The 14,163-nt window shown below is 36.0% G+C and overlaps 3 protein-coding genes across 5 annotated transcripts; 2 read left to right on the top strand and 1 right to left on the bottom strand.

The window, feature by feature from the left end:
- Positions 1–3,540, top strand: LOC111368704 (AP2-like ethylene-responsive transcription factor At2g41710). Of its 2 annotated transcripts, none has more exons than XM_022990111.1 (9): positions 1–478; positions 877–959; positions 1,115–1,123; positions 1,216–1,304; positions 1,411–1,538; positions 1,609–1,659; positions 1,865–1,926; positions 2,060–2,682; positions 3,310–3,540. In XM_022990111.1, exons 1-9 carry the CDS (start codon positions 252–254, stop codon positions 3,361–3,363), a joined length of 1,326 nt encoding a protein of 441 aa, XP_022845879.1. In that variant the 5' UTR covers positions 1–251; the 3' UTR covers positions 3,364–3,540. The 2 variants fall into 2 exon arrangements, with proteins under 2 accessions (XP_022845879.1, XP_022845880.1); XM_022990112.1 differs by having other exon boundaries at positions 10–478; positions 1,465–1,538.
- A 569-nt stretch (positions 3,541–4,109) lies between these two features.
- LOC111368703 (pentatricopeptide repeat-containing protein At4g21300) lies at positions 4,110–7,498 on the top strand. 2 transcript variants are annotated; one of them, XM_022990110.1, is made up of 3 exons: positions 4,110–4,518; positions 4,603–6,880; positions 7,137–7,498. In XM_022990110.1, the coding sequence occupies exons 1-2, from the start codon at positions 4,189–4,191 to the stop codon at positions 6,844–6,846; spliced, it is 2,574 nt and encodes an 857-aa protein (XP_022845878.1). In that variant the 5' UTR covers positions 4,110–4,188; the 3' UTR covers positions 6,847–6,880; positions 7,137–7,498. The 2 variants fall into 2 exon arrangements, with proteins under 2 accessions (XP_022845878.1, XP_022845877.1); XM_022990109.1 differs by lacking the exon at positions 7,137–7,498 and having other exon boundaries at positions 4,603–7,095.
- Positions 7,499–8,622: 1,124 nt separating this feature from the next.
- On the bottom strand, positions 8,623–12,767 carry LOC111368702 (coatomer subunit epsilon-1-like). The gene is made up of 7 exons (XM_022990108.1): positions 12,475–12,767; positions 12,272–12,361; positions 11,239–11,390; positions 9,844–9,979; positions 9,605–9,760; positions 9,121–9,200; positions 8,623–8,991 (listed from the first exon to the last, which is right to left on the bottom strand). The coding sequence occupies exons 1-7, from the start codon at positions 12,640–12,642 to the stop codon at positions 8,898–8,900; spliced, it is 876 nt and encodes a 291-aa protein (XP_022845876.1). The 5' UTR covers positions 12,643–12,767; the 3' UTR covers positions 8,623–8,897.
- Between the last annotated feature and the right edge of the window lie 1,396 nt (positions 12,768–14,163).

The raw sequence follows: 14,163 nt of genomic DNA, 5'->3' as shown, positions 1-14,163 counted from the left end.
ACATGCTCGGTCTGAGATTCACAAATGGCTACAGTTTCAAAAACTGGTAAAAGTACAAAATTGCCCTCATATGTTCATAGCCGTTATAACCCGTTTGAAGACCCGAATGCAATTTAGGATACATCCGTCATTTCCAATTTCTCCCTCCCTCTCTCTGTAGATTTCCACATCAAACGAAAAAATCCATCAAAACACACAAACACGTACTCAATCACTTTGAGTTCTCTTCTAGGGTTTCAAAAGCTTTAGCCATGGCTTCCTCTTCTTCTAAACCTGAAGAATTCGGTGGCGGCGGTGGCGGAAGAGGTGGAGAAAGCTCGGAAGCGGCGGCGTTCCCCTTAGACACTGATAAACTTTTACTGTACAGAGGCCTGAAGAAAGCGAAGAAAGAGAGAGGTTGTACTGCGAAAGACCGCATCAGTAAAATGCCACCTTGCACCGCCGGAAAGCGCAGCTCCGTTTATCGTGGTGTCACAAGGTATACTATGTAACATGTGATCTACTTCGTGCTTCAATATCTTGCCTTGATGCGATGTTGTAATTTATTTACTCTATGAGTAATTGGAAGAGTCAATTGAGTTTGAATACATTCAGGTTTATGATCTAATTACTTATTTAAAGTATGTAAGCTTAATTTGTACTGCGAAGAAATTCTTCTCGTATCACCGTGAACACGGGGAATTCTATAATAAGGTACAATTTTTTATGCATAAGATAGTTTCGTCTTGTCTTTATTCTCATGCTCGGAATCTGTTCCTCAAAAGCATTATTATTTTCTTTGATCTGTTTATGTTTAAAATTTTTCTTAGATCGGTTTATCTATAAGATTCACTGGACAAGCCTTTCGGAAAGAGTGAGTTTTGCTATTGATGCCAGGCATAGATGGACCGGTCGTTATGAAGCTCATCTTTGGGATAAAAGTACCTGGAATCAAAGCCAAAACAAGAAGGGAAAACAAGGTTAGTCTCTTTACTATGTAAGCATGCAATTGTGTAGCTGATTCTTGTTAAAATGCCTACTAAACCATCTAATTGATCCTGATGCTTAATATTTTTTTTCCCTATATTTATGCGCTGAAATTGGATCTCTGGTGGTGCCTGACATGCCTGAACAGTTTACTTGGGTGAGTATTCTGATCGGTATATTTCTTGGAACATATAAATGACAACAGAATTTTGACTTTATATTGACATTTCACTATATCAATGGCTCTAGGGGCTTATGACGACGAGGAAGCTGCAGCAAGAGCATATGATCTTGCTGCTCTGAAATATTGGGGCCCTGGAACTCTCATAAACTTTCCTGTAAGTCATTGCAGATTAAAATTTCACTCTGTGTAACAATCATAAGCACGTCTAATCTTTGTGTTTTAAGTTCTTTGATTTATAATCTGACAGGTTTGATTTGTAGTCATCCCAGTTGGTTTTCTTTGCATGTATCAATAAAGCTAATTGGGGTCTGCAGGTGAAAGATTATACAAGAGACCTTGAAGAGATGCAAAATGTCTCAAGAGAGGATTATCTTGCATCACTTCGAAGGTGAGTTTATACTTTGGGTATATACCACGAATTTGAGTTTGCTGTTTCTTATGACGCATTTCTTGTACAGAAAGAGTAGTGGTTTCTCAAGAGGTATCTCCAAATACCGCCCCCTCTCCAGGTATGCTTTTGTATGTTCATTGTTCTTTATATGCAATGACAGCTGTATAAGGCATGAATGTGGGTTAGTTACCATCAATACGTCCCCTTATCAGGAAATACTGATTTAGTTTCTTGATGCTTCAACTTTTATTATAAGCCTGAATTTTGCAGTCGTGTATAATTTTATTTGGCTTCTGTTCTATCAATTTTCACTATGTCATTAGTCGATGGGATTCACAATTTGGTCATATGCCTGAAGCTGCTTACTTCAACAACACACTCTATGGTAAGTATAGTTAGAACATTGAGAAAAAAATATAGAACATACTGCGTTTCTGTTTACGACATTTTGAGCATTTTTCTGCTGTTTTTCCTCACAAGTCGATTGCTAATTGCTTAGTAGTTCTTTACTTCTAAAGGTTCCGGTGATGAGAGAAGCATAGAAAGTGAGTATGCAGGTGGTTTCTGCATAGACAGGAAGATTGATTTGTCGAGTTACATCAAATGGTGGGGAGCAAACAAATCCAGTCAGACTGACTCTCATTCAAAGTCATTAGACGAAACAAAACATGGTTGTCCGGAAGACATTGGTAGTGAGCTTAAAGCTCTAGAAAGGTCGAACAAGCCCACTGAACCCTATGAGATGCCCTGTCTAGGTTTGTCTCTGGAAGGAAAAAAGCATAAAACAGTGTCTGCTATGAACATTTTGTCACAGTCAGCTGCATACAAAAGCCTGCAAGAGAATGCACTTAAAAAGAAAGAAAAGGATGAAAATGACGAGAATGAAAACAAAAGTAGTATAAAGAAAATTGACCTTGGGAAGACGGATGAGAAATTCTGGCATGATGGTGAAAATGAGAGACTTGGAGTTGCATCTGGGATAGCTGGAGGATTATCCATGCAGAGAAATGCATATCCACTAGCTCCTCTTTTGTCTGCACCACTTCTTACGAATTATAATGCTATTGATCCCTTAACAGATCCTGTTCTTTGGAGTTCTCTTGTTTCTGTTCTTCCTACTGGATCTTCGCACACAACTGAGGTTTGTCTCTTTTCCTGATGATTTATTTTGTTGGGGTTACAATTCTCTTTTAATACGCTTACACTCATGTACTTATCACTGGACAAACATAACTAAAAATAAAAACTTCATGCATAAAACTCAATGACGTGGGATAGAAGACTGGAGGAGTTGAAGTTATGTTACATCCAGTGATAATCACAAAGCCACCGAGCCACTCCAGTTTGTTAGACTTTTTGTTTATGATCTGGAAACTTGGTACGAATTTTGATAAATTTGAAAGACCATGTAGAATACTTGCCCCTGGTCTTCAGCAATATATGCTTTGTTAGATATTTTTTTCTTGAAATTATCTATCAGTTACACTTGAGATCCTCGTCAAAATTTCTGTACAGATCTGCTCCCTAGCAACAGTTGATCAATTTGTGCAGTCAAAAAGGGTTCTGTTATCACCTTAATTTGGTCTTGGCAAGTATGTTTGTCAACTCTTGCGAGGTTTAATGTAACATTGAACACCTTTGTTCTGTAGACAGTCAAGTGTAGGATCACGATTCACTTTACTGTAGATATGTCAATCATTTCACTTGTTTCGTGAAAGGGAAATTTCCTCCCTGATGCATTTATTAACCGTGACAACAATTTGTGCAGGTTATGAAGAACGAATCCAGCTCAGATTATACTTTCTTTCAGCAAGGAGATTAACAATTCACACTTGTTTCTGCAATCAAGTTAAAACCGATGCCTGCTTGAGATTTATTCGAATCAAGCAAGGAATTCCCATGAGCAAACATAGGAGAAGCTGAAATGAGAACTGCTAGAATTGTGTATACTTTGTTCTTGTAAATTATTTAATTAATATTATGCTTTATGTTTTATTTCTGGAAGACGACACGGGATGAGGCTTGGGGGCACGCATAGAAACTAGGAGGCAATATTCTTACTATAAATAACATTATTCCGTTATATTTTGAAATTATTTCTTTGTCGATGAAAATTGACGAAATTTTTTTGACAAAATTTTGAATGCTCCTTATATAGACTTTGAAAAGTCAATTGATAAATGTAAATTGTTTTTGATTAACCATGGAATACATATACAAAATTCAATCGAAAATAGAGACAAAAATCGTTGTTAAACCTTGCATGTCAAGTTTACTTTTCCTTTTTTATCAATCATATATTCTCCAATGAAATAATGTTATACGTAAATTTTAAAAAAAAAATCATTATTTTTAAGAACACATTCTTAAAAAAAATAAATTACTATTTTAAAATCAAATTTTCTTTATAATGAGAAAATAATGGGAGCCAAACTTTTTTGGAGTATTTTAAGGACTAATGGAGATTACAATTTACAAAAACATATGAATAATAATGAAAAATAATTTTAAAATTTGACCCAATAGTAAATACTAAATAGGTCCATGTAACCAACCGAGGCAATAAGGGGCAGTCCCGCGCATACGAAGGATTTAAGAAACCGCAACCACAGAACAAAAATACTGAACACATGATCCTTGTCTGTAAATGTATAAGAGAAATCTGACTTCAGTTCCAGGAATTTTTTCACGAGTTATTACTGCTTTTAATTGCAAGTCCAGTTTTATCCATACAGCCCAATCGAAACACCCTTTCTATTCTCCGTTCACTTTGGAGGTTTTAGCATCCAAAATCGCACCGGTTCTACAAAAAGACCCCTCTCTTTCTCCTTCTGTGTTTCATCAAGCGCAGCAGATTCACGCCCAGATTACTGTAAATGGACTCCAGAAAGTGGGCATTCTTGGCACAAGAATTTTGGGTATGTACGTTTTGTGTAACAAGTATTTTGATGCCAAGGAATTGTTTTATCAGCTTAATTTATGCTATGCTNCAAGAATTTTGGGTATGTACGTTTTGTGTAACAAGTATTTTGATGCCAAGGAATTGTTTTATCAGCTTAATTTATGCTATGCTGCTCCTTGGAATTGGATGATTAGATGTTTTACCATGGCGGGCTATTTTGGTTTTGCAATTTTATTCTATTTTAAGATGTTGGATTTTGGTACTTGGCCCGACAAGTATACTTTTCCTTATGTAATTAAGGCTTGTGGAGGCTTGCGTTCTGTTAAGTTAGGGACATATATACATGGCTTGATTAAAGATTTAGGCTTTGAGATGGATGTGTACGTTGGTAGTGCTCTTGTCAAGTTCTATGCAGATAATGACTGTATAGAAACTGCACATCGTTTGTTTGATAAATTGCCTCAGAGGGATAGTGTTTTGTGGAATGTAATGCTTAATGGTATTGTAAAATGTGGGGATTCGGTGGATAACGTGATTGGTTTGTTTGTGGAAATGAGGAATAGTGTAGTTAGGCCTAATTCCGTTACTTATGCATGCATTATTTCTGTTTGTGGAACGAAGGCAACGGTTGGATTTGGTACTCAGATTCATGGGTTAATTGTTAGATGTGGGCTGGATATGGATACTCTGGTGACTAACACTCTGGTCACCATGTATGCGAAATGTCATTGCTTGTTTGATGCACGGAAGTTATTTAATTCACTAAAACAAGCTGATTGTGTGACTTGGAATGGGATGATTGGAGGATATGTTCAGAATGGGTATATGGACGAGGCATTGGATTTATTTCCTAATATGATAGCATTAGGTGTCAAACCGGACTCCGTTACTTTTGCAAGTTTGCTTCCGTCAGTTTCTCACTCTGAGAATTTTACTCAAGGAGAGGAAATACATGGTTATATCATAAGACATGGTGTGACTCTGGATATTTTTCTGAAAAGTGCACTTATTGATATGTACTTCAAGTGCAAGAATATGGAAATGGCTTGCAAGGTCTTCCACTGGGGCTCTGCAGTAGACACAGTTATTTGCACTTCTATGATTTCAGGGTTTGTGCTCAATGGGATGAATCTTGATGCCTTGGAAATTTTTAAATGGATGCTTGATAAGAAATTGAGGCCCAATGCTGTTACATTAGCCAGTGTTTTACCAGCTTGTGCAGGTTTGGCCGACTTGAAATTGGGTAAGGAGTTGCACGGTAACATCCTTAGAAATGGGCTTGAACAAAGATGTTATGTGGGAACTGCACTAACCGATATGTATGCTAAATGCGGAAGGCTAGATCTTGGTCATCAAATTTTTACAAGGATGTCTGAAAGAGATTCTGTATGCTGGAACTCAATTATTACAAGCTGTAGCCAGAATGGCAAGCCAGGACAGGCCATTGATCTTTTCCGCTGCATGGGTAAGGAAGGAGCCAAATATGACTGTGTCAGCATATCAGCTGCTCTTTCTGCATGCGCAAACTTACCAGCGCTTCATTATGGGAAAGAGATCCATGGTTACCTGACGCGCAATGCATTCAGCTCTGATATTTTTGCCGAGAGTGCACTAATAGACATGTATGCTAAATGTGGCAATTTGTATTTAGCACAAGAAGTTTTTGACACAATGGAGTACAAAAATGAAGTTTCTTGGAATAGCATAATTTCTGCTTATGGAAACCACGGTCTACTAAAGGAGACTCTGGCTCTATTTCATGAAATGAAAAAAGTTGGATTCCACCCTGATCATGTCACTTTTCTTGCCATAATATCTGCCTGTGGTCATGCTGGTCAACTCGAAGAAGGAAAGCATTACTTCAACTGCATGATTCATGACTATGGGATTGCAGCTCGAATGGAGCATTATGCATGCTTGATCGATATGTTTGGACGAGCTGGTCATATAGAAGATGCGTTCCAAGTGATAGAGAATATGCCATTTACTCCAGATGCAGGCATCTGGGGGACATTACTTGGGGCTTGCCGTGTTCATGGTAATATGGAGCTTGCTGAAATGGCTTCAGAACATTTACTTCACTTGGACCCACAAAATTCTGGCTACTATATATTATTATCAAATTTGCAGGCTGATTCTGGAAATTGGCAGAGGGTTCATCAAATCCGGAATATTATGAAAGAAAGAGGAGTACAAAAAATACCCGGCTTTAGCTGGATTGAGTTGAATAACATCACCCATATGTTTGTTGCTGCAGATACAAGTCATCCAGAGTCTGCTCAGATCTATCTAGTATTAAAGAATCTTCTTCTGGAGCTCCAAAAGGAAGGATATGTTCCGCAACTGTACTCTCTAACTCAGCAACTGGCTGAAGCAGTGTCTTTACAAGCAGAATCCAATTGATTCCGAAAAATAATTCAGCATCAACTACTTACCAGTAAGCAACTTTGTATTTATTATGGCTTAAGCAGATCAACATGAACCAAGATGAGTTGGTTTTTCTTTTTGTAGCAATCTTCTGAAGTGCCAATAAGTTACTTTGGTTCTTTGTAGAGTTATTTTCTTTAAACATGCTCCATTATGATCTTTGGACAATGTATCTGAATTTATGACAACGACTTTTGGTGTTCCTGTACGTGAAAATTTGGAACCCGAGCAATTCAAAACCATTTTCTGTAATTTTTGATTCGCAGTCAATGGAAAAGCAAGAAACAGGTTAGCATACACTTTCGAATCACATTTGGTGGTTCAGAACAATACAACAGATCAGATGGATTCATGCCCACGAGCCAGATTCATTAGACATATGAGGTTGTGCTGTCTTCAAGATGCTCTCCAGTGCAAGGAATGATTCTGGCTCCAAGTGAAGGTGCAAGGCATGTCAATTTGTTTAGTTGTTTTCCTTAATAGCTACTATTTGTCAAATTGGGCAACCATAGGGAAATTAATGGTGCATGGTGCATCAGTCGTAAAAATAATGAATTTTTGAAATGAAATGAACAAATAAAATTGGATACAGTTTTGGCACATAAGAAATGTGAAATTTTTTGTGTTACTGGCTTTTATTCTCTTGTGTATGCATACTTGGGTATTCCTTTGCTAAACTATATCTTATCCTAAGAAAATCTCCTTAATGTAAACACTAACTAGAGGATTGTGAATTTTGAATAAAATGTTAAAATGTGTGTTCCGGTCTTTCCTAGTTAATTTTGATCTTGACATTGCCCAATGGATATTATTCGTATATATGGTGTAATCTATGATAATAATTCTGGGATCGGTTTGCAGGGCCAGCGGTATATTCTAGAATTTATTGAAGAGAGTTTAATGACGAAAATTGGCTGAAGTTTCCCATTTTTTTGCATTGTCAATTTTTGCTTACCATTTTATTGACAAGTGTTGTTTCTGTAACTCAGTTGATTGTGGCATGACTACCTCAACTGAAACTCTAAAGTCTAAACTTCGAAACTCTTATTCGTCATGGATCGACAGTTGTTTTTAGGTTTAATTGAAAACGTGTCTAGAAAATTGTTTAAAAGTATCCATATAACCAACGTGATTTAGATAATAACCTTCTATATCAAAGTGTTTGTTCATGGTAGAATTTGGTCCATGGTTAGTCAAGCATGGCTTGAAAGTTCGATTAGCTTAGAGCCCAACCTATTTATTAGTCTCCACTGGGGCTATTTATTAATTTTTTATATTTAACAAATTATACGAACTATATTTTGAGAATGTAATATGATAATAAATTTAAAAAATGTTTAAATGATTAGGGCATGTTTGATGCACAAAACAATTTTATTTTCTTAAACGAGCAACGAATGAGTTTCTATTAATGTTAGTATTGGTTGGTACACCTTTTTCTTAGATAGAACGTGGCAAACAACACAAACTCAAGTATCGTTAGGGTCCAACGTTAAAACGTGCCGAAATTTACTTGCATGGACACAAGTGGATCCAACATCTGTTGTCCATGTTGCCATTGTAAAAAACACAATCCTCATCTTCAAGCAAGTTTACAGAATGCATGGAGAGAGCAAAAAGCTCATCTCAATGGGTATTAAAAAAAAAAAACTCAGGCGGTAAAATTGTCATAAATATATCTCGAGTTCCAATCAATACCTAAGAATTAGTGTCCAAACAACTTGCCCAGGAGTGAGACGAAAAGAAAAGAGAAACCGAACACAATAATACTTTGTTCAAGGACTCAGCATTAATGACGCAATACATTCAGCAATCATGGCATTTTACATTTTATATTCAATGTAGTCAAAAACTGAAGCCCTGTGAATTGAATTTAAACAAAATCTAGCATCAAAATATCCAGACAGTATGGGCAAAAGTGACAACTAAACAAATTGAACATTCATAAAAACACTTTTTGACAATGCCAAATGTTTACAAAAGATAAAGCAAAGTATTCTCGCCATGTCTTGCAAAGATTCCATTCTTCAAGCATTCGTCTGTACTGCTCTGTCAAAACTCTCTTCTGCACTTTTTGCACGTTTGACAAGTATGTGATCCGGGTGAGATAATGTCAATTGGCTGCAAAAAGTGGTATACATGAACCAGTAAAGGACAACAAGAAACGCCATGGAATTTTTTCAATTGTGAAGGGAACCAGAAAATAAGTTGATGACAACTGAAAAGTAAATAAACAAATTAAAATTGTACCTGAGGTAGCGTGAGGATGGCTTTCCCAGATGAAGACTGCACACAACCAAATTGGCAAGAGTTTCTGGATCCTTTGCGTCCTGTGCAAACATCAAAACTCACTCATGGAGAAAATCAACTTGAACTGTCACTTCCAACACAATATGCACAGGCATGCAGCAGTATAGATGAAGAATAGAACGTATCAAATGAGATGAAAAGAAATGCAAAGCATAATAGAGCCCACCTCCGGAAAAAAAAAAAAAAAAAAAAAAAAAAAAAAAAAAAAAAAAAAATCTCTAAACTAAGCAGATGACATGCATCAAATCTAACTCTATAAATTAAAGAGGTAAGCCACGGTGGAGTTGCACATATATGTGTATTATGACAACTTGCATCATATTCTGCAATTAACAAGATAAGAAACTCTCCCAGAAAATTGAGACCCGAAAATAGCATTAGGAGCTTCAAGAAAACCAACAAACTTAAGCTATGCAAAACAGACCTTGTTTAGAGCTTCAAGCAATAGTGACTCTGCTTCATCAAAAGTCCCCATGTGCATACAGCAAACAGCCTTCCCATTCAGGATCAAGCTAGTCATTTGATATTTCTCTGAGAAGTCCTGAAAAATAAGATACGCTTCCTGTATCTTCGAACCACCCTAATTTAAAAGAATGAATCTTAAGTTTAAAGGTTTACAGTTTCAAAATCAAGCACCGTAATATAGAATTAAATAACACATACCACAGCCAAATTTAGCCACGCATTTGCAAGTTGAGTAAGTGTGTGGTCTTCATCTATCTGTTGCATGATTCTCAATTGTTTCTCTGCATAATCCGATCTGTGCATCTTCAGAAAAATTTGAACATTCAAAGCATGCCTGCAAGAGCAGTAAAAAACCCAAAAAAGTTAATATACTATCCCTAATTACAGGAAAAATATTGCATGAAATGCATTTGTTGATAAGGTGGAACTCACAATCCCCTTGTGCAATTCACACCTTATAATTATTATTATTTACGTTCTTTTGACAACTGAACCTTCGTTGAGTGGGCACCTAAGGTAGTGTATCTAAACAATAACAGAAAGATTTCGAACAACAATTTAAAACAATGACAAGTCAGGAACAAATACCCAAAGAGCTGGATATGAATTAAGTCTCATATCAAAACAGAAGCCATTGTCAAAAATTGCACCATGATTGGACACATAGAAATAGTTGAAAAAAATGCAGGCAATCACAACCCAGCACTTGTACTGTTAGCAATTTCAGGCAACCATTGAAAGGTATCTCCACACGTTCAAGCATCATTATAACAAGAAATATTTGAACAGAAACATGCTACACTAAAGAAAAAGTGTTAAGACAGACAAATCCAAGGTTTGATCTGATGGAGGAAAACCAGTGTCAAATAATATCAAACTAATAAAATTTTGTTAGCAACAAATGATCACTGAAGACAATTTAACTATAATGTATGTCTTAACTTTTTGGACAATTTAACTATAAATTAAAAAAAATAAAAAAAAATAAAAAATAAACCTCCTAATTATTTGAAATGAAATTATTAGGGAAATGGAAACGTCAATTAAAACAAAATAAAGAATAATGGGCATAAGGAAAATCTCACTGGAATTCTTATGATCAAAAACAAATAAAAGAAAACTTTATATAGACCATTTGCTAACTCTAGACGCAATTCTAACAAAAAAAATTTGGAGGAAAGCCAGGTATGGAGAAACTAAATAATTAGAGGTTTCAGGACAAATTGATGATAAGCTGGAAATTTAGTTGAAACGTATGGTGATACTACATAACTAACTCAGAGATGAGACCCACAGTGCCAAGAAAAAACACATTATTAAGGACACATTATTAAGGAGTGATGGTTTAACAAAAATTAATACTCACCGCCCCACCCCCAAAAAATTGTCAATCAAGCAAACTTAACAAATTCCATGGGACAAAAAAACATAGCACCGCCAGCAGAAGTGTGTCACAATCTACATATCCATCAAGCATCAAGCACCCCAAAGATTGCAGGAATCAACCAGACATCATCAAGATTCACCATGCTTGTCTAGAATAGAAGGGAAACAACTAGAGATTCTCATCATCAAATCTAGAAAAAGACTCACAGATCCATGGTTCCCCCTGCATTTGTATGTTTCAAAGCTTCATTATAATCCTGTTCATGCATGAATATAATCCCAGCAACAAGACGTAAGATAGGGTTGTTTCCGATGGCTGGATCTCCTAACCACTCCTGGAGACTGGAGATTGTCATTTCCTACAAAACATAGAACTACCAATTAGAATAAAGGCTTATCTGGAAATAAAATTCCAAATATGAGAGTTTTATGTACCTATAGAAATTTTAATAATATAAAGAAGGCTATCAAAAATAATTTGATCTAAATATGCCCTCCATCCTAAATAAGCAAGTAGGAAAAGCAGCATCCACAACTTGAGCTTGATATATAGTAAAATATCTGGCATGTCTTGAACAATAAAATTATACTCCTAGTCACCCTTTCACAGAATATAGAAAGATGAACCTAATCCTCAAACTCACGTCGTACATGAACATTTTGGACCTAGGAGAATGTCTACGCTTTGTCGAAAGTAAAAACTGTAATAATATTTTTTCAATAATAAGAGGACCAACGTGTAATCCTAAATTTATTCTAGCTCGTCCCTCTTCTTTTCTTTTTCTCGCTATATTTTAAGATCGGGATAGAGCATCAAGTTTTACTTCAAGGGACCAATTTCCTATAGTCATATCTAAGAGAAACTTGTTATGATTGCTTTATATACCAAACATTGTGACAGAATAATCTATGTTACTGTTACATCATTCCTAATATGCCTAAATCTGATTATCACAAACTTGCAACTCGCACAAAAGAAAGAATTAATCAAACACATCACAGACCGCCAGACCGGAATTGTAGTACTATCTGATTCTACTTGTAATGTTCCATTTTTAATCATTTTGTCAAAACAAAATCATTCATTTTTAAATATCTTAATTGAACTGAGGAAAACTTCCAGGTTGAACCCTCGTTAGAGTGTTATTCTAGTCCAGCTTCACAAGCAAAAATTCAGATTACCGCAGAATATAGCAAGATCTGATGCACGATAAATGATTCAAAAACGAACGATATTCACCTTGTTGTTGGGGTTCGAGAGGTATAAAGCAAGCAATTTTACAGCTTGAAGTGGCGTTGCTGCAGATGAATCGATCTCATTTATCACAAGCTACATCCAAAAAAAATATTAGAAATTCATGAGGTACAGAAACCTAAAAAATTGAAATTGAAAACAGAAATCGTGTTCCCAATTTACAGAATCTAAAAGTCCTACTATTTCACCTGATAACTGCCGAGGGCAATGTAAGATCTGTAAACGATTGAGTCCCTTTCAACGGCGTCGTCTGTGGAGAGACTCGGGATGTCGCTGTTATTGATGGCTGCCTGATATGCACCCAGGTAAAAACTGTTTCTCAATCCAAACAACGGGTCGGGTCCTCCTGCTGCCATTTTTGTTATATTTCTTCAAATTTCGCGAAGAAGATCAGATCTATCAAAAAATTAGTTCCTGAGCGAAGGAAGTTAGAAGCAGCTAACCAGAGCTTGAACAAAATTTTTATTGCTCGTTCCGATTTAAGAAGGCCGGTGTATTCATTTTTGGGTCTATTCGGCCCAATTATCGGGCTCGTCTACTCATTTTTGGTTGGGAAAATTTCACAAGTATTACACATTTCAAAATTAAGAAATTAAGCCCTTGTTTTAATCACATTATTGGAATAAAAATATATTTTTAAATAGTGTATTAATGATAAATATGTGATTAAGAAATAAAGATAATTTTTCGATTTGTATGTAATATTATTTTATTGAAAAATGTGTGATTGAAATGATATCAAATTACTGTTGAATAATGGTTTTTTTTTTTGTTGAAAAAATGTGGCTCAAACAATTTAAACTTTAAAAATAAAAAGTGTATTAAATTTTATTTATAACTTAATTAATTAAATATATTTAGGTCATATATCAATACAATTTGATCACAAATTAACGATTTATTAGCCACTTATTATTTTCGGTCACAGTTCAAAAATTTTATAAGTTACAATTTGTTTATTAATCAAAAATCAAAAAATTTATACGTCACGATTTATATATTGGTTACAACTTATTATACAATTACAAATTATCAAATTATCGATCACAAATTATTTCTTGGTGACAATTTATATTTTTTATTGGTCATAAATTAACCAATTTAATTGTTACAATTGACCAAATTATTTGTTGCCAACACTTGCGACCACGACCACCACAGCTAAATCCATTGCGCCAGGCAGCACCTCCACCTGCACTATTGACAAAAATCATCACAAAACCTCCAACACCACCTAGCACCAAGGCAACCCATCACCATCATACCCGGATTAGAGAAAAAACCACATCATAAACCTCAAAACCATCTCTACGCAACACCCCATCTTCACCCACCGCACCACCAGCACCTCCACCCATAGCGGCGCGACACCAACTTCGACCACAGCGATGCAACAAATTTTGAACAAATGCCCTAATCCACAACCTCCACAATCTTTAACAACACATTCACCGCTGCTACACCAAATCATTGACTGTAGCCATCAGACCACCATCTTCCCATAGTCATGAGTCGATTTCCACCATCGCCACCACATTTACATCACATCTAAATTCAAAACCACCACCACCACCACATTCACCCCAGATATCCACCAAATCGCCGACTACAATCGTTGGACCACCATCTTCCATACAATAGCGACTCGATCTCTTTGAGTTTTTGTTGTCACCACAACCTCCAGCAACAGTGGGCACAGTGGTGCTGCTCAACCGTGATCTTCTGGTGGCCATCTTCTAGTGACAATAGGCATAGAGGTCGTGAGAGAAAATGAAATATTTGATTTAAGGTTCAGTAGATATAGAAATATAGAGAGAAAAAGTGAAAGGGTTGAATGGAAATAAATTTAGGGTTTTATAGGATGGATATATATATTT

The sequence above is a fragment of the Olea europaea genome, chromosome 19 (assembly GCF_002742605.1).
Source record: "Olea europaea var. sylvestris chromosome 19, O_europaea_v1, whole genome shotgun sequence".
Taxonomy (NCBI): domain Eukaryota; kingdom Viridiplantae; phylum Streptophyta; class Magnoliopsida; order Lamiales; family Oleaceae; genus Olea; species Olea europaea.
The sequence above is the reverse complement of the archived record's forward strand: the minus strand, read 5'-3'. Positions and strand labels throughout refer to the sequence as shown.